Raw genomic sequence first — 27,658 nt, 5'->3', positions numbered from 1 at the left:
GGATCTATATCTAGCACTTCTTTTCTAATGATTTTAACCGTTTTCCATTTAATCTTCATTCAGTTTTAGTAAGCCTATCTTCCATATCCCGAACCATTTTCAACAATTCCTATTCCCCTTCATTTCTGTGGGTACAATTACATTTATTTCATCTGCTTATTTTTCATGTATTACAAGTTTCCCTTGTGCATTCTCCAGCAGTCCATTTTTCTCACTTTTCTCCCTTTTGCAGCATATTTTCCAACAATGCCACTATCATCTATTACTTGATATTACATTAGAACAGTTCTCTATTATGTAATATAAGTGGATGCATCTTTGAGTGACTCACTGAGAGACTGAGGAGGATAGTGGAGAGCACTTGAAAGTGAGTCGTGAGTTCAGCATTTGTTATGTATTTCAACTGTTAGGAAAGTTAGCCCCCAGGATGATTCTGCTTCGATCTAGCAAGTACTTCCTTCTGTTCAGCGGAAAGCACTCTGTGTACAGTACAAGAGTGTGTATGCATCTGCATGTTTACATTTGAGACTATATTTTCTAGCCTGTGACACTATGTCATAGTCAAGCAGTAATTTACTACCAATATGAAACTGACTTTATATTACAAAAAGCAAGACTAATTTGTTTCTCCTCTCAGACTATGCCGTCTACCTTTTGATGTTCTATTCTTGGCCTGAATTCCAGAAGACCAGACATTCTTAGTGTTCTTATTGCCATGATCTGATTTCCATTGCATTTGGAAGCCTTTGCTTTTTGGTATGAGAGTTATTAAAATCATTTTCATTTCACCAGAGATGAAATTTTAGGGCTGGGGATTGCACCTCTTTGGTAGAGTGCTTTCCTTCAAGGTACTAGGGTTGAAGTTCAGCACTAAAAAAAGAAAAAAGTATAAAAAAAAAAGAAAAAAATTTTTGATTTTTTTTGTTGTTGTTGTTTTTGTTTTTTGAGGTAGAGTCTCACTTTGGTCCAGACTGACCTGGAATTCACTATGTAGTCTCAGGGTGGCCTTGAACTCACAGCAATCCTCCTACCTCTGTCTCCTGAGGGCTGGGATTAAAGGTGTGTGCCACCATGCCTGGCAAGAAAAATTTTTGTTTCTATTTCTATCTTCCTTTGTTTTTTGTTGGTTCCAAATAGGAAGAGGGAGCAAAGATTTCCTGAGTCTGCCATAGTAAACTGAAAATTTTTCAAGAATGTATTATTAAACAGATATTTTAAGAACAATTAACAATAAGTGATATATAGTCTCATATTACCAAGAAGAAATTATGACAAATGAACCTCATAAGCTTTAATAAAAGTTTAATGAACTGGTAGACCAGAAAATGTTAAAGATTTTATCAAGATATTTGATTAACTTTTTATTATAACCTATGATGAATGTAAATCAGTTAAAATAGTACAATTAGGCCAATATAATTGGTTGACCAAATGAAGTCAAACAAAATTCACTGATGGATTGACATGGACCTGAATTGAACAAAGGTTCCTGAGGATAATTCATGGGGCTTCTTCTTTAACTCTAATCTCTTAAAGTGTTTTCATCAACTCACATGAAGAAGTTTAAGGTAGAACATTTAAATTTATAAGGGAGTAGTAAATAGCGTTCACTAGGAAATAAATAATTCCTGAACTAGAAATCCGAAAAAATGTGTGGAGTTTGAGAGGACAGGCTGAAATTAAATGATTAACACTAGATAGATTCAATATAAATTCTTGTACACATTTACAAAAATTAGTTCTGGAATGTAAAAAGCTTAGCAGCAATTTCATGTTAGAAATAAAATATTGATATATGGGAATTAGACAGAATTAAGCTTATTGTAGCATGTGGCACAATGTTTGAAAAGACCACTTCAATTTTTTTTTTCTCAATTAAGAATTACCTTTAACAAGTAAGATGTTAAGACCTTTTATTTGCACTGACTGGCCCATGTTTACTTCCTGTTTGGCTCCGACACTGATGAGACAAAGGACTCAAAAGGAAGCTTATTGCTATTTTAAAATATCTGACAGGATAACCTGAATGTCTTCTGCAGTGAGCAAATATCTGGTAGGAACAAATTAAGGAAGTATTTATCTGTTTATTTTGGCTGATGAGTTTAAAGGTTTCAAACCATGGCCGCTTGGATCTGTTGTTTCTGGGCCTGTTGGGAAGCACACAATCACAGTGGCAGGGGTGTATTTCAGAAGAGCTTCATCATGATAGACAAAATACAAAGAAAAGGAAAATGGAAAGATACCAAAGCAATTTATGGTCCCCAGGGACACACCTCCACTATTCTACTTCCTCCAACTAGGTCCTACCTCCTACCTTTCACCACCTCTCAATAATACTGTCCTATAATGAATCTATCAAGAGATGAATCCATTTACTCTGTTAGAGGCCTTATGACCTAAGGTCTCAGGGCACCCATCACAAGCACACACAAGGCTTTTAGGTGATGACAGGTTCATTCAAGTTGACAGTGAAGATCAATCATTGCACAGATGGGCTTGTTCATTTGTTATTTATTTTTTGCTTCTGTGGCATAGAGGAAGTGTTTAAATGTAGAACTGGGAATACATTTTTAAATTTTTTGAGGTGGATTTTCAAAAATTATCATTTTTCACCTAAAGAGTGCTGAATTATAAATTTTTATATAATGGTCAAAAACTGTTCTTAAGATGTGATAATCTAAATCTTCTCCCTAAACTCTTACCAAGCTTAATCTACTTGTTACTTTTAAGAAGCAAATTACAAGATGAAGATTGATACCTAAAACTGGGCATGGTGGCACATGTATTTAATTGATTACCAGCACTTGGGAGGCTGAGGTACGAGGATTGCCATGAGTTTGAGGCCAGCCTGAGACTACAGAGTGAATTCAAGGTCAGCTTGGGCAAGTGTGAGACCCTACCTTGAAAAACAAAAAAAAAAACAACCCACCAACCAACCAAACAAACAAAAATGATTGATACCTAAATCTCTTTCTGCCAATTAAAATTTCTCTTTATGTCAACTAAAACAATAAAAAGTAAAACATAGAATGTAGAAAATGGATACATATTATAAGGATTCAGTACTTAGTCCACACTGCCATGAGATGGAAGAACTACCAGTGAAACTTGGGGGAAAATTAAAAAGTATTGATGTGAAAATACTGTAATTTAATCATAGCTTAGATTTTGGCTGTCTGTTGCAGGGAAATATTGAACTTTGCATTAGTTGCCAGTCTCCTCATTGAAACCAAATTTCTGACAAAAAGTAACTTAAGAAAGAATTGTTCTTGGCTCATGATGTGAGTAGATAGTCCATCATGGCATACTATCTTCTGTTATTGAACATGAAAAGTTATAAGAACAGATTAACATGAATTAAACTACATTTTAATTTTTTTGTTTATTTTTATTTATTTATTTGAGAGCGACAGACAGAGAGAGAAAGAGGCACACAGAGAGAGAGAGAGAGAGAGAATGGGCACGCCAGGGCCTCCAGCCACTGCAAACGAACTCTAGATGCGTGCACCCCCTTGTGAATCTGGCTTACGTGGGTCCTGGGGAACCGAGCCTCGATCTGGGGTCCTTAGGCTTCACATGCAAGCATTGCACCACTAAGCCATCTCTCCAGCCCATTTTTTTAATTTTTTACATTTATTTTTATTTATTTATTTAAGAGTGACAGACACAGAGAGAAAGAGGCAGAGAGGGAGAGAGAGAGCGAGAGAGAGAGAGAGTAAACTATATTTTAAAAGAAAGTAATTTGAGCTGGGGAGATGGCTCGGTGGATGAAGCACTTGATGTGAAAGCGTGAGGACCTGAATTTGGATCCCCAGCACACATGTAATGCTGGACGTGTTCGCACGTATCTGTAATCCCAGCACTCCAAAGGCCAGATGGGAGGTGAAGATAGAACAATCCCCAGAAACCTGCAGGCCAGACAGCCTGGTAAACACAGCATTGAAGAATAAGGAAACAAAGTGGAAGTCGAGGACCAATACCCAAGGTTGTCCTTTGACTTCCACAAGCATGCTGTGGCAAATATGTGCCCAGATACACACGAACATCCTACCCACAAAAATAATAAAACATTTACAAAGGTGGAAAATTCTTAGAAGTACTTTTAAAGTATTTACAACTTCCTAACATATACATCATCTTAAAATTTATTATTCATATTGGAAACATTCAAGATCAATGTTTGGCAGCAATTGTGAAATAACCACTAAGTTATTATTGTTAGTTGTAATTAAGTTTCCCAATAGTGTCAGGAATGAATAGACATTATTCCTCCTGTAACCGTATGACAATTTTAAATGAAATGTTGTGGTTATCACACATATCTTTTATTCTGTAGAATGTATGTGCATCTTACTAGCTGTATGACATGGGATAAGCAACTCAGTCTCCGTAAACTCTCAGTTTCCTTGTGTGGTAATCATGAGTAATGTTGGTAGTTATGAGTGCTAAACATTGCAGCCTTTTCTAATAGCACAGTGAGCAGCTTATGGTAGATGCATAACAAAAATACCTTGCTTCCAAGAAAAAGCAACTCATTAAATTCTTACCTTCCTTTAGATACCTAATTATAGCCTTTTTTTACCTTTGAGAAAATGCTAATATCTACCTCTACAATATTCTAACCATTTATATTGAAAAAATGCTCATCTTCTACTCCTATCATAGAGAAATTTAGTTCCTTATTATAAATGGCTTTTAAATCTGTAGGACATTCTTGTGAACGGGCACAAATCAAGCCACTGCTGGGTATTTCTCTGCAGTAACATTAAGTATGCTTTAAATTTATTCATAAAACAAAAGTCTTCACATCCTATGCTATTGTAGTCATAAATGATCTGACCACAATCATGCTGTCACTAGAAAAACAACTAAAACAAAAGAAAGCAGTGTCAGTGTCTGGGATGTCTAAGATACAGATGGAAACATTCCCTGAAGCTTGCCTGCACTCAGAGTGAAACAAGATTATAGCATACTCTAAGGGTCATAGGAGAGAGAAAAGTAAAACATGCCTCTCTGTTGTTTGTTTATCTGCTTACTTACTACTTGGCTGTTTGGGAAGAAATGACTGCCCTTTCACTGAAAGCCACCACCCCTTCCTGCAGTTTGCAGGTCATTCTGCCCTCCTTTATTTAAGATAAACTGCTTCACCCTTTGATATTGACCTTGCCAAACTACATCACTCTGTTTTGCTTCATTTTGACCAACTGAATAGCAATATAGTTATTTCTTCTCCACTTATTTTATGTATAAGAATTTTTATTTGATAGGCATAATTAGAGTTTATTATATCAGATTAAAAATATCTACATAAAAAGTAAAAAGAGAATTTGAAGTAGTTGGAAATAATATAAACCAGTTATAAAATCGCTTTTTTCTTCCCATTTCAGAATGTGATCACCTTGTGGCTCTTCTTCCACTGTGAGGTCATGAATGCAAGGACACCTTGTGCCAGGAAGACAGTATTCCAAAGCAGACCTCTCCTTCCTTTGGCTCTTACATTCTTTCTGTCACCTCCTCTGCAATAGTGCCTGAGCCTTGTGGAGGGGGTGAAATAGATGTCTCACTTAGTGCTGAACACACCATTTTCATTTCTTCTCAGAATTTTAAGTCTCCCTAGTGGTTACCACCATCTGAAAAGAGATGCTTTTTCTAACCCAAAGTGAGAATAGCATATAATATATTAATATTAATTGATAGTATTTAGAGGGCAATTTAGTGCACATCAGATATCCATTTAACCAGACAATAATGGTAGTTTCATCACTATGGCTTATGACCACCCCCGTCACAGGCTTTTGATTAGAGTTTAAGTAAGTACCAGGCATGAATTCCTTCCATGGAACAGTCCTCAAATTCAATCAAAGAGCAGTTGGTTTACCCCATCCTAGACATGCCACAGTTTCACAAGTTGGTTCATTTGACCTGGCTGACCAGCCACAAAGCTTGCAGGTTCCACTGCTGATTAAGACCATTGATGACTTTTCTCCCCTAACAGGCTGCATCACTCTTTCTAGCATCCTGATAGCTAGTCAACAGGGAGGAGACTTCCAGCTCAGATCCAGCTTCATTTCTCTTTGACCTGCAGCTCAAACATGTGGTGTCTTTAGCAATAGGGTCTTACCATCTAGTTCTGGTGGGCAGCCAAGATCCTTGGTAATGTTCTCAGGGCATGAGGGGCCTCACTGACCAACAACTCACTGGAAAGTATTCCACCTGTGGCAAAAGGATTTTCTTGGAATAATCTATGTCTTCTAGGGACAGCATTATCTGCCCCCATAGCATACTTCTGCCTAAGCTCTCCCTTTTCTAACACATCTTTTTTCTGTACCAGTTCTACCATTATACATTGCCAATAATGGATAAAGTTTCCAATTTTCCACATTCTTACCAACACCTTTTAGTTCCCATTTTGTCAGTAGCATTCCTAATAAATGTGTTTCTCATATTGTGGCTTGGACTTTCATTTCCTAATGGTTAGTTCTGCTGAGTATCTTTTCAGGTGACTGTTGGTCATTTGCTTATCCTTTCTGAAGAACTGTCTATTCAAGTGTTTGGCCTATTTTAACAAGCAAGGTTTTGTTATTGATGGTTATCTTGTCCATCTTTCAATCCCACATCACATGTACTCCGTTGTTTGGCTTCACTTGTAGGGAATGAGGTTTGGCAAAGATGAGCAGCTATACGGAGCTCAATACAGAGGTGGTAGTCCATGGAAGAAGTCTTAGTTGGGTTGCAAGTGAATTTAGGGCCCAGGCTCACTCTGTAACTAGCATTATCTGAGGAGGAATCTTGAGTTGAACATTTATTTGTTTATGAAATTTTATGGCCTTATCCCAAAACTCATAGGAAATGGCCTTTTAGAAGTAAATTTACTTGGATATTGATATCAGACTGCTTGAGAAATTTAGAAGAGTAATTTTTTTTTCATTCATTACACATTCACCCTGTTCCTAAGAGCCATGCACTTGGCTAGGAAGATAGGAATATAAGGGAAACTTGGTCAGATTAAGTTAACCTCCTTTTTAGCTACCAAATTTATGAGCAAGGAGAACTGGAACAGTGTGAAAATAGGAAGATGTTAACCAGTGACCTCTGCCTGGTGGTCCTTTCTGCTCAAGCCTGTAACTTTCATGTTCATTTCCTTCTTGACAGTGCAGGGTGAAAAAAAAAAATACAGTTGCAATTAAGCTGTGTCATGTTGTAAATGGTGAACGAAATTAAAAGATAATTTTCCTTTATTAACTTAAAATTGCTGTGATTAACTCAATTGCTGCCTCGCTTCACCTATAGAAATTAAAGCACCTGTGGAGGTGAACTTACAAGGGATTGTTTCAGAGGCCTACTCATAGATAGCTTATGAGATGACTAAAGGAAAGGACACAAGAAGGCAGCCTGTAAAATCTGGGTGACCGTGTGATTGTTTTGTCTTTTCAATTTTTTTCTTTGTTTTTTTTTTATATATATATACCCATGAAAAAAGAAATTACTAAGCAAGTTAATAAGCAGGCAAACAAGTAAAACACTATTTTATTTAATAGAAAAAGCATTTAATAGCAGGGCTCTATCCACACAATGACTTTGCTAATTATAAATGAGTCCCATGTAGTATTTAAAGCATTTACAAGGTTCTTTGAAGCCTTAGAGTTCTGTCCTCCTTCCACGTGTAGCAATTGATTGCAGCCCTCAAACAGAAAGAACAATGCTGTTCTCACAGTGTCCTGTTAGTCAGACTGTTGATTACTTAAATCCGCATTCCCTCCCCTGCTGACAACATAAAGTGGGGGTAGACATGGCGGGTAGGAGATCTCGCAAGATCTGCCCCCTCCTGTCTGCACACTGAGTTCCTGCACCTCTGTGTCTGTGCATCTAATGAGCTCCTGTGAAGCTAAGGAGAGCCAGACTGGAAAGGTCATGGCTGTCTCTGAGCCACTTTCCCGACACCTGCAGATACTTTGTCCCTCTCTCTACACAATGCCTGCATCACTTTACTCAAAACTGTCAGAACTAGAGTCACACCATATGACAATGGTAGGCTCCGAAATCTCTCGTCTAGACTGTGAGTTCTAGGAGGCAGGGACTGAACATCTTTAACCTTTCTTTTTTTTTTTTTTTAAATTTTATTTATTTATCTGAGAGTGACAGTTAAAGAGGCAGGTAGAGAGAGAGAGAATGGGCATGCCAGGGCCTCCAGCCACTGCAGACGAACTCCAGATGCGTGTGCCCCCTTATGCATCTGGCTAACGTGGGTCCTGGAGAGTTGAGCCTCGAACCGGGGTCCTTAGGCTTCACAGGCAAGCGCTTAACCACTAAGCCATTTCTCCAGCCCCATCTTTAACCTTTCTAAGTAACATTGACTATTATCTGATATAGTCCTTGATCCAGGACATTCAACAAATATTGAACGAAAGTAATTATCAAGATTAGGAAAGCATATGGCAGTGAGGACTAAAATAAAAAAGGAAAAGAATGAGAACTCTGAAGGAAAGAAGAGAAATAGAGATGGAGAGAGAGGGCAATAAAGGAAGGTAGGGATAGAGAAAAATCTAGGCAACGAAACAGTAGGGAATATCAAAGCAAAGGAGACAATCGTGGATTCTGGGAAGCAGCATAACATCATGTTCCCTTGAGCTGAAAGCCTGAGTGAGGAGAGCGATAGCAGCCTTCTTGCAGGTTCTGAGCTAAGCAGTACCTATGACTGCATAGATAGAGGCTAACCTGTGTCCTTGGTCATCATGCCACTCATCTTCCTCTGTACTGGGATCCAGACCTAAGCTTTGAGTCCTCGCTTGAGAAGCATGGGAGCCCCAGCGAGGCTCCATGTGTTCATGAGTGCATTTATGTGAGACGAATGGACACGTGGCTGTGCTGTGCTCCCCGCCCCCGTGTGCTTGGAGTGCTTGATTCTGAGAAAGTAAGCCCAAATGGCAATGCCAAAGTAAGCTCCCAGCTGCCTCTGAAGTTCAAGTGTTGGAAAGGGTCATTTGTGCAGCCGGGTGGGAAGCTGTGGCTTCTGGATGCAGCCCGGCAAGAGTGGAAAACCTTCGTATGCTCCCAGGCTGCATGAAAGATGGCATGCTGTAACAATGCATGCATACATACTTTAGTATTTAGTATGTTAAGATGCATGCCTCTCCAGACTCACCATGCTCTCTTCCTCACAGGAGATGCATCCTGGGATGGTCAGTCACAGCCTTTTGGAGGTTTTCTTGGGTAACCAGAGTGTCTTGTGCTATAGAAAGCCCAGGGCACAGTGCAGCATGGGACATCTCTGATTAAAGTCAGCATCCCAGATTGGTAGTCTGAGGCTGAGTTTTCTTACCTGTCAAAGGGGAGTGATCTCAGCCCCCTGCCTCATAGTATTGCTATGGTGGAGGAGATCACACAATACATAAGACCCACGACTAGCATTCCACCATTGCCTAGCAATTCCCACCACCGTTCTTTCCTGTGACCCTCTCAACAACCTGCCCATTACTCTGATCCTCATTTTATACATGAAGAAATTGAAGCTCCCAGAGGAGAAATGACTTATCCAAAGCCACATAGCTATGTAAGCTAGGTTGACATGAAATTTTTGTTTTCAACAATCTCCCTAGACACTGTTAGTTAGTGGCTTCATGACCCAGGTTCCTTATCTTCCCTCATGGCTCTTCCTCCCCACAGTCTCTGTGTAATGAACTAATCACCCTTTGTTCACTTTGTCCTTCCCACTTCCCCTCTTTTTCCCTGGCTTCTAGAAGAAAACACCAGCAGCCCCGACAAAGAAAACAAGCACCACTTTCAACATCGTGGGGACCACCTATCCTATCAACCTGGCCAAGGACACTGAGTTCTCCGCCATCTCCAAGGGCGCTGCTCCCAGTGCCTCCTCAACCCCGGCAATCATCGCTTCGCCCAAAACCACCTTTGTGCAGGACAGCCCCGCTGAGACCAAGACCTACAACAGTGTCAGCAAGGTTGACAAAATATCCCGCATCATCTTTCCTGTGCTCTTTGCCATATTCAACCTGGTCTATTGGGCCACATATGTGAACCGGGAGTCAGCTATCAAGGGCATGATCCGCAAGCAGTAGATAGTAGTTGTGGCGGCAACCAGAGCACTGTATACCCCATGAAGCATCCAGGCACCCAAACCCCGGGGCTCCCTTTCATGTGTTTCATGATTCTTTTTAACCCTCTTCCAAGCTGTGACTCTCAATTCACAATTTTATGAACCTCGGTGAAAACATAATGACAGAAAATGTACTTGTCCTTTGAACATTGCTTAATGTAACCCAGTCAAAGCCCAACATTGCCATGTGTCCAGTTGCTCATCTTAGGCTGCCAGTCCCCCCAGCCAAGGACACTGCACGCGTTCAATTGCACTCTGCCCACTGCAGAAAGAGCTGGAAACTCTGTTTCCTACAGTGAAAGCCTTGGCTGTTGGAGAGGTCCAGACTGGAGAGATTTACTACCATTACTAACTGGGCCACATCAGATGACTCTCTGGAGTCAAGCTGAGCTATCCCAAATGGCCCTGTCTGCCATCTCCCATGCCCATAACAGGATCCACTAGGCATGAGAACTGGTAGCAAAGATAGAAGTCAGTGTAAACCTCTGAACTGGCCCTGGAACCCTTTCTTGCCTTGGAGGTTAATGTAGCAAGCGAGGCTCACCACTGACAGCCATGTATGACCCAAACAGTTAGAAGCAGTTGTGCTAGCCTACCATCGCGATGACTGATGCGCTGCCGGTTCCAGCCCCTCAGGAAAGTCATGCTCACCTCAGTGTATCTTCCTCCAGCAAAGCCCTTTGCCCTCAATGTCTTTGAGCCCTTTATAGCCAACTAGACATCACTTACTTTGGATTAATGACCACTTGTAAACTTTTCTGGAAAAAAAAAAAAAAAACGATCGAACACTTTTTATTTAAACTAAAAAGGCAAAAATAGAAATGAAAATATCTAGGTCAAATGTCTACATTTGAACTTTTCAAAGACAGGAACTATAAGAAACTCACCTCTATACCAAAGTACCTAGTCAAATAGTGGATGGGACAAGAGGGGTGGTAGTTGTTAAGGGCTGAAATGTGGCTGCAAAGAAAGGGCCACGGACACATGAAAGTCAAACTTTTTCTTTCATATTATCCATATTGCAGCTTTGCCCCAGGCCTGGGTACTTTACTCTTGCCATGTCAAGGACCTCTTGTGAATTCCAACTCTTATGAGGGGTTATTTGCAGAGTAATGCGAATATCTCTACTTCTTTAATTCAATCAGCTAAACCATCAACATTACTGACAATTTTATATTATTTACAGGCCACTTGCTCTCATGTGCTCTTAATATGATTAAAAGGGACAGGCATTCACAAACCTTTTATAAGGTAGATAAACTGAGGCCCAGAATTTTGACTAATTTCCCTGGGCTCCTTACAAGTGTGTTTAATAATGAACTATTCTGTACCTCTTTCCAAAGTCCAAAGTGAAGAGAGAACTAAGAAGCCAGGGACACTTTGACATCAGAATCGGCACAATCACAGTGGGCCTTCTGGGTCTTGAGGGCAGTTTGTGTGGACATCAAAATGGTATGTAGAAATTTAGCAATGTGTTTCCCAAGAGGACTGCTTCTAACAGTCTTGACAGCAGCCCTAGCCACTTTGTATATGAATACCTCTATTAATGCAGAGTATCCTAGAAGTCCAAGGTATAGCCACAGATTCTCCCTGCCCAGCCCTTGAACAAAGCTCTGGAGGTTTAGGGTACCATTAACTGCTGGTTGCCTTCTCATCCATCCTTCTCCTATCCCCTGCTTCCTTGCCATTGCTGGGATAATGCATGCCAGTCCCATTGTTCCTAAGACTGTGTCTGTAGGTAAATTCATGACTAGAAGAGTGTATTCTTGTGGATATGTGGGGATGGGGGGTGGGATGGGTGGGGCTGTTAATGATTGTCTTAAGGAATTTAGAATGGAAGCCCAACCTTTGCCTCTCTGTAGAAATTGTGTTTCCAAATGCTTTGGTGCAATGTTTAGCGGCTGTTTATTAAACCCTTTCTGAATTGTACTTGTGCTGGAGTACTTTTATTGGTCCCTCGGCCCAACACAGACAATACAATGCTCCTGACATCTACTTCCACTCCAGTGCCACCTTTACTTTCCACTTCTTAACGTTGTTAGAATAAGCTGGGAAAAATATATCCAGAGCAAGAGATCTTTTCAAATGATTCATTGTATCTCATGTGATTGACTCAGAAGTAACCTTACCCAGTACTAAAGAGAAGGAAATGGTTATACTGCTTCCTTTGCTTAATTCACCAACTCGCAAGACACGGACAATAGTGTTTTTACTACAGTTCTAGAAGCTTTCTCCTTTCTAATGATTACTGTTTGCATTAGGCAATAATCTCTTTGGCATTTTTTTTTTTTTTTTGCCAGGAAGAGTTGTAGTGCCTGGATGATTGATCCATATGCTTGCAAATGGATAACAACATTTTGACAGAATTAAGAGAAATCTGGAAAATAATCTCATGAGACATACTTGAGAAATTTGCTTGGCTCCTCACTGAGGGATGGGAAAATCCCTCTCTCTCTCTCTCTCTCTCTCTCTCTCTTTCTCTCAATGAAAAGAGTGTTCTGTCCAAACTGAAAGGAAGAGGGCTTATGATATGAATCTGCAAGGTACTTGCCTTGCAAGCATAAGGACCAAGGGTTGATCCCTAGTACCAATTTAAAAATGCTTGGTGTGGTGACACATACCTTTAATCACACCCTAGGAAGGTGGAGACAGGAAGATCCCTGTGGCTTGCTGGACAGCCAATCTAGCCTACTTGGTGACCTCCACACCAATTAGAGTCCATGTCCCAAAAAACATAGATGACGATCTGGGCATGGTGGTGCATGACTTTAATCCTAGCACTCATGAGGCAGAGGTAGGTAGATCATCGTGAGTTTGAAGCCACTTTCAGACTGTGTAGTGAATTCCAGGTCAGCCTGGGCTTGAGTGAGACCCTACCTCAAAAACAACAACAACAACAAAAAATGTAGATGACATTCTTGAGGAATCACACTTGAGGTTGCCTTGTGGTCTCCATATGCATGCATAAATGTGCACACACACACATGTACACTCCACACAACACACACACACACACACACACACACACACACAAACAGAAGAATGACTTGGATCCCCAAAGGCACATTCCATCTTTGTGGTCATGTCATGGATACCCTTCTGCTTTTCCTCTTGGTCTGTGTAGCTCAGTCACAGTTCATGGTGACTTGAAAAGGCACAGGAAGCAACCATCTTTGTAAAATTGACCATGCCATTATTTTTCTTCTTTTCTCTAAGAACCTCCTGCAAACTCATCTTTATTTTTTTCAGCACTGAGGATTGAATCCAATGCCTTATACATAGTCTACTAATAAGCTATATCCCCAATCCTTACCAGCCCTCTGAAAACTATTCTCCTAGTCTTAAGGGTAAATCACCAGCTGTCTCCATCAGCACTCTCCTCTCTCTCTCATGTGTGTGAGAGAGATTCCCCATCAGATCATGAGAGTATAAACTAGAAGACTGAGTAGCACATAGCAGACACACAATAAATATTTAATGACTGACCCAATAAGAAATACATGGATGAAGGTGTCTTCATGGACGAGTTGGAGAGAAGAGTCACAAAACTTTAAACAGGGTAGACTAATGGAAACCACCAAACATAATGTTTAACCTTCAGAAACAACCCTAAGAACAGCCCAATGCTAATAATAAATGTTTTCAGACAGTTTAAATAATAGCTTTTTAAATTAAATGATTGTTCTTGTGGGCTTTTAAATCTGAGGGTTTCATTAATTATCCATTAGTTACTCTAGAGCCCTTAAGACAAGACAGGAAGGCTTAAACAAGAGTTGACCCCTCTGAAAGCTTCAGACCTACCCAGTGACTCATCTAGTATTCATCTGTGTCATGACCCTTCACAGGGCTCTCCAGGTTGGGCTTGAGAAGGAAATACCCTGGGATTGGACATGAAAAGAATAGGAAGAGGATGGGAAAAGGAAGGGGGTAATATGGGGAAATTTTGTCAAAGAGCCCTAGAAAGAGCCTGAAGTCACCTGCCCTTGTTGATGGATAAGCTGCCTTCTGGGTCATCTGTCTTTTCTTGTCTTTTTACTTTAAGTTACAACATAACTTATGTGTGGGGTTTACAATACAATGTTTTGATAAATATGAGCACAGCAAAACAATTATCAGAGTCAAGTATATGTATTTGGGGCTTGGGTGCTTATTTATTTGTTTTGGCATTGTTTTTTTTGCACATATGTGTATACAGTATTGTGTGCTGTGGAGAGTATGGTGTGTGTGATGTGTAGTGTTTGCACATGTGTATGGTGATGTGTGTACTCCATGCACATTCTTATAAAGGCCAGAGAGAAACACTGGGTAGGGTGTCCTTTTATTGCTCATTTACTTATTTCTGTGAGATGGGGGTTTCTCCCTAAACTCAGAGCTATTGTCCATTAGCAAGCCCCAGTGACTCTACAAACTCTACTCCCCACACACTAGGTTTACATAAGTGGCCATGCCCAGCTGTTTAAGTGGGTTCTGGAGAGTCAGAACTTTGGGGGCTTTGGCCCAGGAAGCTCTCATGCTTGAGTAAAAAGCACTCTTGACTGCTGAGCCATCTTGGAAGCCCCACTTTATTCTTTTCTTTTCTTTTTTCTTTTCTTTTCTTTTCTTTCTTTCTTTATTTATTTGACAGGGAAAAAGTGAGGGAGAGAGAGAGAGAGAGAGAGAGAGAGAGAGAGAGAGAGAGAGAGAGAATGAGCACACCAGGGCCTCCAGCCACTGCAAACAAAATCCAGATGTGCGTGCACTCCCTTGTGCACCTGGCTTACATGGATCCTGTGGAATTGAACCTGGGTCCCGTGGCTTTGCAGACAAATGCCTTAACTGCTAAGCCATCCCTCCAGCCCTTTTATTTTATTTTTAAGTATTGTATTTTTACTTATTTTCAAGCAGAGGGAGGATGAATGGGTATGCCAGGGCCTCCAGCTGCTGCAAACAAACTCCAGATGCATGTGCTACTTTGTGCATCTGGCTTTACATGGTTACTGGGAAACTGAATCTGTGTCATTAGGCTTTTCATATAAGCACTTTAACCACTGAGCAATCTATCCAGCCCTGTTCTTTTATTTAGAGAATTCATATATGAGTGAGGCAGTGTTCCACTTGTCTTTCTGAGCCTGGCTTATTGCACTTAGCAAAATGTCCTCCAGATCTTTCTGAGCCTGGCTTATTCACTTAGTATGATGTCCTCCAGGCATGTCAGCTCATAACTTTTAGAGCTAACCCAGATCTGATGTTTTCCTTCTTCAGATCCAGTAATTTGATATCATGGGCAAAGACCTGGGTTTTAGCAAGGGTTCACTCAAACTATAGGGAGTGAATAATGTTGACAAGTCCCTTCCCTAATTTGAGACATAGTTTCCCCATTGTAAATTCCAATTATAATAGGAGCCAAGTCAGCATAGTATCCCTTTCAACATCTTCCTTGGTAACACACGCTGACTGCAAGTGTCACCATATCCTAAACCCAATCCGGATTCTGCTGCTACCTTCCTACCAGTCCATTTTAGAAGCACAAACCCCATAAGGTTGTTCTCTGTGGCACAATTGGCAGCTTCAAAAAATTTTGATTAAACACCATGTAAGGACACCAAGAATATAAGGGTCATAGCCACAGGTGAAGCACTGCTCTAGATGCCCAGCCCCATTCTCCTTGCCCTGAGCTCCAGTTGGCACCCTTTCATCTCACACTCCAAACATGAGAAAAGCTAGACCTTAAACTGAGAAGACTAGAGAGTGCTAGAGTCAGGCAGAGGAGAAACAAAACGCACCTCTCCTTAGAAGAGAACAGAGCTCCTCACAAGGGAACGCCTTACACTTACCACCAAGTAGATGGACCCCTGCAATCAGCGCACAGCCACACCGTTTGCCCCTCTCTGCTACCACAGGGCTCTTCTTGGCCTAAGGCCAGACCCTCTTTTTCTCTTCATCTCTGTTTTTCTCTTCTCAAAGAATTCTAATTTTGTTATCTGCTCTCAGTGAAGCTGTTCTTGCTGAGTCACCATTGCTAAAACCTAAAGGCATTTTCCACTTTATCTTCCTTGACCTGTCAGCAGTATTTGACACTGTTGACAACTGCTTTATCCTTGAGACTTATTCTTTGGTTTTCCTGACACCCACACTCTCTTGATAGCCCAACTTTCCCCTCTTCTGGCTATACTGTTTCTCATGTGGATTTTTTTTCCTTCTATTTAAATTTCCCTCTCTCCTCAATGCTAAGGTTCTCTATAGTGTTTTTATTTTCTTCTCCATTTCATCCCTGAGCCATCTGATGCTTGCAGTGACTTTAGTTGACACACACGTCAGTTATCTCTTATGCAACAAAAAGTAAAACTCTACTTTTTTCAAAAATATTTTTATCTATTTTATTTATTTATTTGAGACAGAGAGAGGGAGAGAGATATAGAGAGAGTGAGAATGGCTTTGCCAGGGTCTCCAGCCACTGCAAACAAACTCCAGATGTGTGTGCCCCCTTGCGCATCTGGTTTACATGGGACCTAGAGAACAAAACCTGGGTCCTTAGGCTTCACAGGCATACACCTTAACCACTAAGCCATCTCTCCAGCACAAAACTCTACTTTTCATATTGCCCATAGGTCAAGAAAGTCTAGAGGCAACAACAGGAATGGCCCGTCTCTGTTCCATGATGCCTAGGACCACAGATAAGATGACTCATGGAAATGCAGAGTGTCTTCATTGGCTAGATCATCCGGGAGTATACTAAACCATTTCCTTTGCTTATATGCAGCAAGATGCATGTGTATTAATTGCCCATCTCCAGTGCTGTTCAGAAGGACAAAAGTTGGGTCCTTAGGTGAGATAATGAAGGAGCTTTTAGGTGCCTGGTGAAAGTGTAGGAACCTTAAGTTCTCTGTCTAACAGATGGGCTATAAAGTTCATCTTGTGCTATTGATTTGCAAATCTATAAATAATCTTTCCTTATGACTTTGCACAGAATACAGTCTAGGTTCTAAAGGCAGTGTCACCAAGAGGGACCCAGTGGAGAACAAATGTTCTGAAGGAACCAGGGGTAGGCTGGTTGGCTTGTACTGTTCTGGGAAAACATGTAGCATACCTAAGGCCAGGGAAGATTTAAAGAAGGAAGGACAAAAAATAGCCAAGGACATTGCAAGTTTGCTTGAAAGCCAACGCCCTCCCTTATGTAGGTGACTGCAAAATTGATATCTTTAGGCTAGTTCTTTTGAACTACTTTTATATATTCAAAGCATCCTCCCTGCAATTATTGCCTGTATTGTTCCTTTATCAATGAACAGAAGCATCATGTGTCCAGATACTCAAGCCAAAACCCTAAGAACTGTTCTTCAGACACCTCTCATCTCAATGTCTAACTCTAGCACATTTAAGTCTTGTAATTAACTGCAGACTTAAATCCCTAATTATGCCCATTCTTCCCGTTTTCAACATCAACATTCCAAGTGTCCCTAAGGGTGTTTCACCAAAATTATACAAACATATCGTTTTAAAAATTAGAAGTCAGGCTGGAGGGATGGCTTAACGGTTAAGGCATTTGCCTGCAAAGCAAAGAGCCCAGGTTCAATTCCCCAGGCACCACATTAGCTAAATGCACAAGGGAGCTCACACGTCTAGAGTTCCTTTACAGTGGCTGGAGGCCCTGGAATGCCCAAGTGCCCATTCTCTCTCTCTCTCTCTCTCTTTCCCTCTTTCTCTGTAAAATAAATAAATCAATAAAATATATAAAAATAGAAGTCATATCACGGGGCTGGAGAGATGGCTTAGCAGTTAAGGTGCTTGTCTACAAAGGCCAAGGACCCAGGTTCAATTTGCCAATACCCATGTAAGCCAGATGCACAAGGTGGTGCATGTGTCTGGAGTTCATTTGAAGTGGCTAGAGGCCTGTGCACCCATTCTCTCTCCCTCTCTCTCCTCTTCCTTCCCTCCTTCCATTCCCCTCCCTCTCTGTCTCTGTCTCTCTCATAAATAAATATTTAAAAATAAAAAATAAAATAGAAATCATATCATGTCACTTGCCCATAAAGTACCCTTTGATTACATGCTACTGAATGTGTCATAAAGTTTAGAATATATTTCTCATCCTAAAAACCCAGTGTTATATTGTCCTGCTTACTCTTCAACTTCCTTTTGCCAAAATAGCTGTCAGTGCATCAAGTGACTTGGGGACTTATTTGTTCCCTCAGTGTCTAGTGTACCTTTCCTGTCCACTTTCACATAGTTGACTCCTGCCCATCCTTCTGTTATTACTTTTTCTTTGGCCATGATGTGTGCTTTTATTTCAGTCTGTGCTATTTTCATTAACACAATATATCCATTCCATTTCTTTGAAGTATCCCACCAGATCATTTTTGTGAGCCAACTTTCCAGCATATGGAAAAGCTAGAACCAAAACTCAAAATTCCATCATCTGGCTGACCTATGAACCCAGAAAGTTGGCTCACAAACATGATAGGAACACACATAATATACTTTGGAGAAAGTCACTTGCTGGTTGCTGAGATTGGTGTCTCCATTCCAAATTAACTTATGTCATACCCAGGATCTTAAAGTTCCTATTCTTTCAGATGCTCTCTAGCCTTACTGCCCAACAAGCACCTTCTCTCACTCATGGTCCATTGTTGAAGTAACTGAAGGGCCAAATGAAATGAACAGGAAGTTCATAAAACATACTACAAATGCTGCTAAGCCTCATTGCAGGCTGATGTTTAACCATAGTCTCAAGATGACCCTGAAAACTGCACCAGACAGAAAGCTTCTTACTGCATTCTATCAATATATATGTCCAAGTTGACAATGCCATACTTTCCTTGCACCAAGTTGATATAGATAGATAGATAGATAGATAGATAGATAGATAGATAGATAGATAGATAGATCAGCATCCTTTCCACTATATTCCCTTCATGCTGCCATTAGGAATATTCACTGCTAACCCTGATAGTGCTCACTCTCTTCAAGCCACATACATATTGAACTGATGTCCTATGAGGAGTGATAATCACCTTTTTCAGGCTTCTGTGGCATTGGGAAGACTATCTCTAAGTTAAGGTACATAAAATATGGTGCCTGTCATAGTCATCTTCATGTTGATGGGATGAACCTCCAAACAAGGCACAATTTATGGAGGAAGAGATTTATTTGAAGTGTACAGATCCAGGGGAAGTTCCATAATGGTGAAAAAGAGAAGACCTATCACCAAAAGCAAGAGCAAAAACTGGAATCCAAACAGCACGGAGCTCAGGCAGAATGCAGACTGCTCTCTGCATACCTTAGGCTGGAATTTCAGATCCACCCCCAAACACACCTTAGGGCCAGACCCTAGGATTCACCCACAATGATACCTCCTCCAGCCAGGCAGTGGAAATCTAGTAAGTTACAAGGTGGAATAAACTCATGAATCTATTGGGGTAAATCCATTCAAACTACCACAGTGTCCAAGGCTGGTGGTATGAACAATGGCTCCTTCAGTTGAAAATCAGTTGTAAGCTCTTCGCCTTGGTTATGGTCACAGTTACAATCCCTGTGGAGACTCAACAATAATAGATATAGCAGGGTCTGAACCTTGGGCAGGTTATCATTTCCTTTTTTTTTTTTTTTTTTTTTTTTTTGAGTGGGACTGACTTCTTTCCTCTGTTAAAAGCGATAAGAAGAATGCAATACTAACATGGTTTGAGGGATAATATGGTGGTAGTTACAGCAAGTACTGAAAGCTAGGCATTAGGTAGCAGGAATACTGAATTCTAATCTGATTTATTCAGTTGCTTGACCTTGAGCAGTTAATTAAACCTGTATGTGTCATAAGTTTAGTAAGAAATGTTTTCAAAAGTGACTGAAGGCTCAAATGAGCACACGGGTGACTAGTGGACACTTTCTTTAACTGCTGTTCCACAGGCAGGAAGCAATATGTCTAATCCCACCACCATTCCTGACTTTGAATAGGGCCTCTTTATCTCTAAGTCTCAAATATTCACCTGTATAATGAGGATCTTGAGCTACATGACCTTTAAGTGCCCTACTAAGCCTGATACTCCAGGAGTCTTGCCAAATCTATCAGAGCTGAAGTCAATTGTATTTGGGCCCAAGGCAGTGTGGAATCGTTTTCATTGTTTATATAAAGGAAATGCGCAGTGTGCGTTTGGGTGCAAACAGTAACAAAGTAGGTTTGGGGTGGAGGGAAGCCAATGCTCTTAAAGTCCCAGAGTCCCAGTGCCTGGCAGGGTAAATACTTACTGCCATGTTTGTGTTTATCCCTTGAGCTGTAATCATATCTGAGCAATGTGTAAGGTATTATCACAATTCTCAACACAATTATATGCTTCCCAATATGAATTGGTAATTTATGACTTTCTTTATTTTGATTTTTTCAATCATCTTTGTTGTTACCTAGTAACAAAATCTCTTCCTGTAGAAAAAATCTACAAGGGGGAGGAGGGCTACTGGTGAAACAGAGCAGATAATGTGGATTGAACTCCCGAAGTGTAGTAGATATTTGCATCTCTTCTTGTCCTGGCAGGAACACGCCAAGGCATGGGGGTAAAGGAAACTTTTTGGAGGCAAGCCTTTTTATGTGAGAGAGCAAGAGAGTGAGTGAGACAGAGAGAATTGGCATGCCAGGGCCTCCAGCCACTGCAGTAGAACACCAGACGTGTGTGCCCCCTTGTGCACGTGTGCAACCTTGCCCACTTGACGTGGAGAGTCACACAGGAGTCCTTAGACTTAGCAGGAAAGCACCTTTACCACTATGCCATCTCTCCAGCCCTAGGGTAAAGGAATTTAACAGAAGAAATTGATATAAAAGTTTTAATAAGGGCTGGAGAGATGGCTTAGCGGTTAAGCGCTTGCCTGTGAAGCCTAAGGACCCTGGTTTGAGGCTCGGTTCCCCAGGTCCCACCAGATGCACAAGGGGGCGCACGCGTCTGGAGTTCGTTTGCAGAGGCTGGAAGCCCTGGCGCGCCCATTCTCTCTCTCTCCCTCTATCTGTCTTTCTCTCTGTGTCTGTCGCTCTCAAATAAATAAATAAAAATTTAAAAAAAAAAGAAAAGAAAAGTTTTAATAAAAAATAGACACTGTGGAGAGGAACACAGTGGGAAAATTGTGTGTGTGTGTGTGTGTGTGTGTGTGTGTAAGAGAGAGAGAATGAATCATGCCCCTGAAAGGAAATGGGGTCCTTTTATATCAGCTGAGAGGCCTTGCCTCCTGAGCCATTTGAGTGTGGGTGTATACGAATAGTTTTAGAAGGCAGCTTCCTATCTTAACATAGTAAATCTTACAACATACTGAAAGCGGACATTTAAGAGGAGGCACCAGGGCTATTAAGAGTTAGGCGCTAATGGTTAGTATAAGTTATCACAAATCACTGGCTCAGGCTCCAAGCAGTTGGGGTCTGTCTACTAGAGCAAGAGGAATTTTCCCTTCTTTTGGCCTTTTAAATTTTGCACTTTCTCTTACTACACTTCTTTCCAGCCTTACTCTTTTATTTGTAAGTGCTTATGCATGTACATATGTTCACATGTATGCACATGCATGTATGTGGAGACCAGAGTACAAAATCTAGTGTTGTTCCTCTCGGGTGCCACACACATTTTTTGTTTGAAATGGATTCTTTCACTGGTCTGGAATTCTCCAAGTAGGCTAGATTGGCTGGCTAGGAAGTCCTAGGAATTCTTCTGTCTCCCTCCCCATGCTGGGATTACACGTGTACACACCCATGGCCAGCTTTCCCACCCCTACCCTTAGTCTTTTTTGAGACATTAGCATAGTGGCTGTAAGATAGCAAATGGCTAAAGAAATGAATGTTGAGTGAACAAACGAACACAAAGAGAACATTTTGTTTAAAATTCTACCTCAGAATAAACTGGGAGTGAATGAAAGGGTTACAGAGTAATTGGGACCAAATAAAGGTCTGGGTTGTCAGGAAAAGGCGCACACCAAGAGCTTCCACATGCCGATTGCTTACCAGGTACCACTTTCCAATGCCCAGTCATGATTCTCTGAAGTGGATAGCATTATTTTAGAGATTATGAAACTGAGGCATGAGGACATCATGTAATTCTTATAGAACCTCATAGACTGGACAAAGATCCACCACTTTTATCTAGAATTTAGGATTAGGAAACTCTTTTTTTCTTTTTTAAATTCTTTTTAGTAATTAGTTTTGTATTCAGAAAATACAGTCAGTTTGGTACCATTATTAGGCTCATCTGTGACCTACCCCCTCCCCTTGGCCCCTCCTTGTTGAGGTATATGGGTCATGCATTGTGGAGTTAGCTCACAGTTATGGGTAGGATAAATGTCTCTGCATATCATGACCCAACATGTGGCTCTGACATTCTTGCCTGCCCCTCTGGATTAGGAAACTCTTGATGTCTCTCAATAGTTGACTGAACTCTATGAGACAAGCTGAGCCAGAGTTGTAACCCTAGTAGAGAGAAGTCTACTGCCCCATCACAAGCCTATAGGATTGTGTGTGGGTGTCTCTTGGCATTGAGATGTCATGGTGACTAAGGAATAGAGTAGAGGTGGTGCTTATGGGTTATCATCTACACAGCTCTTTCTTCCCCATTGGGGTTAGTTGTTTGGTGGATTCCAACCAGCCTCCATTGTATAACAAACAGCATGGGTTCAGTAGACGTTGAAGGAAAGCTTCTTGGGCATGAAGTCCAGCTCTGTGCTAGAGGTTCTATAGTAAAGCCATATATAGGGTAGGTGCTAAAGAGAGAAGAATCTGCTTCACAGCATCAGGAAAAGAATCATGCATATTTGGGGTACTTGTTTGTGGCTGGGGACCATGATACCCTTTATGGAAGCTTCGATGCTGGCCAGAGATGCTCTGACAGTCCTCCCTTGAAAAGCTAGGACACAATGTGTGACTTGAATGGACAGAGAGTGTATTGATCAAGCAGAAGAAATATCATTAACTACAAATATTAAAACCAAACACACTGGGAAGATGGTACAGGAAATATACATATTAGATAAGGGTGGAGGGTGAGAGATGTAAAGATTAATCACAGATGAAAGACTGTAGACCATAAGGGCAGGAGAAGCTGTCGGACCTTATTTCCAAAGCAATGGAGAGTTACTAAAGGATGTTAGGCAGAAGACTATAGGAGTGATCATGGTGGGGGTATAGCAAGTGTGCATAGAAGATGATGATGTTAGAGGTAAATCTATGAAAGCAGAGGTGTTTGTAGATAATTATTGGGTAGAGGCTTGCCAAGGCAATTAGCTATTAAAGTCTGGCGCTCAGAGGTTGAGGCCAGAACTAAAGACAGCAGTTCAAGATAATGGTTTCATCTGTTTATTAAGGATGTTAACAAAAGTTTTGAGTTTTCTTTAGGTGCCCTGTTCCTACCTCATACCTCTAGACATGGGAAAGATTGCAGATGGGGGGGAGAGAAAGTGGTTCAGGCAGAGTGTTATGAGCAACAGTAGCAGCTGAGGGGGAGACGATGGACAATCAGCCAGTAGTAAAGGGGATGGAGAATGGGAAGCAAGACAGATGAAAAGGAGAGTAGGTGAGAGTGTCATGAATGGGGCTGAGGGAGGGAAGAGAGTGTTTCTTGGAGGATCAAGGTGATTGTTTAGTGCTGTCTGCTGCTATTGCTTTAAGATGAGTGAAAAAAAAATCTTCAGATTAATGGAAGATAAGACTTTGATGAAGTTTAAGAAGTTTTTAAGAGAAGTCTCAGTGAGATGATAGAAGAACCCAAAATGCCATGTGAAAAGGGAGAGAAAGGATACTGAATGCAAATGCTTCCTTTAAGACTTTTGTTGTAAAGAGAAGAAGGAAATACTTTTGGAGAAGACACAAATTAACTCAATGGGAGACTGAGCAAGATTGGGTAAGCTACTTTACTTTTCTGTAAATAGCACATAGGTTTAGAGGCTGGGGAAGAAGAAGTAACAGGAAAAAGAAGAAAGTGACAGAATGAAGATGAGCAGAAAGGTAGGAAGGGAGGAAGGAGGGCCCACAAAACAAAATCCGATCTGGCAGAACCCGGATCACCTCTGTCTCAGTCCTAGTGCCTCAACTTTTGGAATACTAAGCATTCTGGGCATCGAAGTCAAAGGAATCCCGAGGCTAGGGAGTGCACATGCAAAAAGAGGTAATGAAATATCTTCCGTGATAGTTCCAGAAGGAAGACTCATTTCAGAACTGTGACCTCTAGAACTGTAAGATAATGCACTCATGTTGCTTTAAGAAAGTAAGCTTGGAAATGCCAACGGGAACATGGTTGAAAGGCAAGAAGACTTTGTTTTACCCTGTTGTGTAGATATTTTTCCTAATCCAAACGTCCCCTCTTGGAAGGAAGAAGGGGGAAGGAAGAAAATAAAGAAGCTAAGGGGTCTTAGGAAACTCAAAGTGCTTAGAAATCGACAAGATTCACAATCAGATGCTGGAAAGAGGCAGGCAGGACTTGTGTAGAGGTTTCAGAGATGCAGCTTTCACAAGGCATCACCTATTGTGGGGTAAGCTTTTCCTTTTTTAATTTTTTTATTAATTAGTTTTGTATTCAGCAAATATAGTCAGTTTGGTACCATTATTAGGCTCATCCGTGACCTACCCCCTCCCCTTGGCCCCTCCTTGTTGAGGTGTATGGGTCGTGCATTGTGGAGTTAGCCCACAGTTATGGGTATGATAAATGTCTCTGCATATCATGACCCTACATGTGGCTCTGACATTCTTTCCGCCCCCTCTTCTGCAAACCCTGAGCCATGTTGGGTTCATTTTTGGTCTGCTTCAGTGCTGAGGTGTTGGGGGCCTCTGAGGCTCTGGCTCTCTGATTTGGTAGGAGTTGATTTTTCTCTGTGTTGATCTCCTTCCCCCTTGTGCTGGTATCCGGTTCATCAGGAAAACAGCACCCTTGCTTGTTTCACCAATTTTTCTTAGTTTCCACCAGGCCCTTTCGAGGTATGATGGGATGGCTCTCTCCTTAGGATCTACATCTATCTGAAAAAGAGAAGCAGATTCTCCAACGGAGAGTAAGTTAGCACCAGGACAAATGAGATAACCCTTACTTTTTTATAGAGAATTTAATAGGTGTTGGCCCTCTTGTAGCCCATGATTGATGGTAGCTTGATAATGGACAGTGGCCTTATGTTTGGATATGGTTCTGACTTGTTTCCCAGCTCCAGTGATGGGTCCCATACTACTGAGGGGATCAGTGACCCAAATCAAGAGCAATTTCTTCCCCACCATGGCTATGTGCCACTATTGCACTTGTGGGCATCACAACAGGTTATTTGCTGGAAGGTTAAGTTCAAATTGATGGTCTTCTGGGATTTTTAGTTGACATGCCACGATGGTACAGGTCTAACCAAAACAATAGGCTCTGTAGAACATCTCAGCACAGAAACAGTGTGCTGAACAGCGGAAGGCATATAGTATGTTGTCGTTCCAGCATCCACAGGAAGCTGCATGACAAACACCACTCAGTAATTAATATATTTGCTCTAAAATAGCCCGTCTGTATAGCAGGCATCTAGTTCTAAAAAAACAAAGTCCCATGAACTTGTTACATGCAAACATTATACCCTGCTACAAATATTGATACTTTCAAGGTAGTATCCTTTGGCCTATCTTTTAAGACTAGGTTAAATACATTTATTTCTGTCTGCTTAAAGAACCTAATAATACTAATTTGTTGCAATATTATATGATGGTATAGTGTATAATTGCATGGATGTTTTTCTCATCTTTAAAACTATTTCAGAATATATTATGTGTAGAAAATTTATACCTGCATTTATCCAATATTTGGCCTTAAAATATGTTTATTAAAAGAATGAATAAAATAATATATAATAAGAAAAAGAAAGTAAGCTTATGGTAATTTCTTAAAGTAGCCATAGGAAACCAACACACCTCTCTCACCTTTATTACTTTATAGGATTATAATCATTGAAAATAACCAAGGTCTCACTAATCAAATATGAGATTCACTTTTGGTTTATTAACTTCAACAAACACTTAAAGCCCCCAGAATCTGTATCTATATCTATCTATTTCTATCTCTCTCTATATTTCTATCTCTATCTATCTATCTATCTATCTATCTATCTATCTATCTATCTATCTATCTATCTCTATATCTGTATCTATCTATATCCATATCCATATCTATATCTATATCTATATATTTATCTACCTATCTACCTTCTATTCAAACCCAGTTACCATCTACATCCTTTTCACAAATATCCATTGCATGTGCAGCCCTATGCAAAGCTCTGGAAATAAAGCAGGGAATGAGGCAGAAGAGTGCAGACCAAAAAAAAAGGGGGTTCCTAGCAACACACTACAATAATGCTCCCTGCAGCAAATCATCTAATCTTTAGCTTTGTAGCTTTCGAAAAATCTTCCCCTCATTAGTGACTTTTGCCAGCAATGGTATTGCACACATAGGCGAACAAAGAGTTGCTTAGGAGGTGGGGACAAGGGAGCAACACATGTCTTAGCAAAGAAGTCAAAGCCCAGAGGTAAAGGTGGGCCTGAAGGGCAGCTGAAGGGAGACTACCCGGGAATCTGCCTGCCCACTGGACATGCTGTGTCCCTAGTTATGCCACCTGTGGCTCTTCAGTGGATATGTGTTTTAAGCATCAGTTTACCTGAATGTCTTGCAAAACTTATGTGTTCCTTAAGGGGAGGTAAATTTATTTCTGACCTTGCCAGGTCACTGCAAGTGAAGTTAGCCAGTGTCTCAGTCTCACTACTTCTAAGAGACACACAGAGAAGTATGGGAGAAGATAGCTCTGGAAAGAGCAAGGGAAGCAGAGGTCATAGTTGTTGACCCTTTGTTTTATTTTTGCCAGACCCCAAGCTTCCTTCATTAGTCATCTTTTCCCTCATCCACCCACCTCCTTGTGAGATTGACAAGGAAATGAAATTCACTTGAAGGATGTCATCAATGAGCCGTCAGGGGAGGGAGGAATCCTAGCAACTAAGGATGAGGGAGCAGAGTGAGTTACAGTGATGGTCCTGGGGGTGGATCCTTCCGACAGGCCCAAAGCACTGCCATGAGGGCAGGATGTTCACTTCTTACTAAATCACGTAGAGCCTCAAATTCCTACTTTAAAGCAGATCCAGAGAACAAGAAGAGATGGTCCTGGGGAATAGTATCTCAACCAGCCTACTTGGAATTGTGGCTGCTTCATTTTTGATACACACTCAATGTATTACCGCTGATCATATATGAACCTTTCATATAGTGCAGCTTTCATCTGTTGTAAACAAAAACTGAGTGTACATGCTGAATGAGTTTTAAAATTGTCTCTCACAGGATGATTCACTCACAAAACTCCTGCATTGATGATTCTTTGTCATCGGCTGAAAAATGAAGAAAACAAGAGAAAAAGGTATTTACTCGCCCACCTGCCCACTGCATTTTCCTGTCTCTTCGCTTGGTGAATCCCATCCTTCAGGCTATCATAAGTTTCACTTCTTCACTGACCAAGGGTTTAGGAACCAAATGTAATTAGAAACCAAGAAAGAGGAAGTACAAAGCTATGGGCAAGCATCGTCATCTGGTAGCAGTGTCCTAGTCACTGGCTCCCCCTTAG

The 27,658-nt window shown here is 40.9% G+C and overlaps 1 protein-coding gene across 3 annotated transcripts in view; it reads left to right on the top strand.

The window, feature by feature from the left end:
• Positions 1-10,942, top strand: part of Gabra3 (gamma-aminobutyric acid type A receptor subunit alpha3) — a 235,776-nt gene extending 224,834 nt beyond the window's left edge. For 2 of the 3 annotated variants that reach the window (XM_045140822.1, XM_004668913.2), the window contains exon 10: positions 9,738-10,942. In XM_045140822.1, the coding sequence (XP_044996757.1) occupies positions 9,738-10,073 (336 nt within the window). In that variant the 3' untranslated portion in view covers positions 10,074-10,942. The remainder of the gene's footprint in view (positions 1-9,737) is intronic. The other variant, XM_045140823.1, reaches the window with a different exon arrangement.
• Positions 10,943-27,658: the final 16,716 nt, after the last annotated feature.

This window comes from Jaculus jaculus, chromosome X (assembly GCF_020740685.1).
Source record: "Jaculus jaculus isolate mJacJac1 chromosome X, mJacJac1.mat.Y.cur, whole genome shotgun sequence".
Lineage (NCBI taxonomy): Eukaryota > Metazoa > Chordata > Mammalia > Rodentia > Dipodidae > Jaculus > Jaculus jaculus.
The sequence above is the reverse complement of the archived record's forward strand: the minus strand, read 5'-3'. Positions and strand labels throughout refer to the sequence as shown.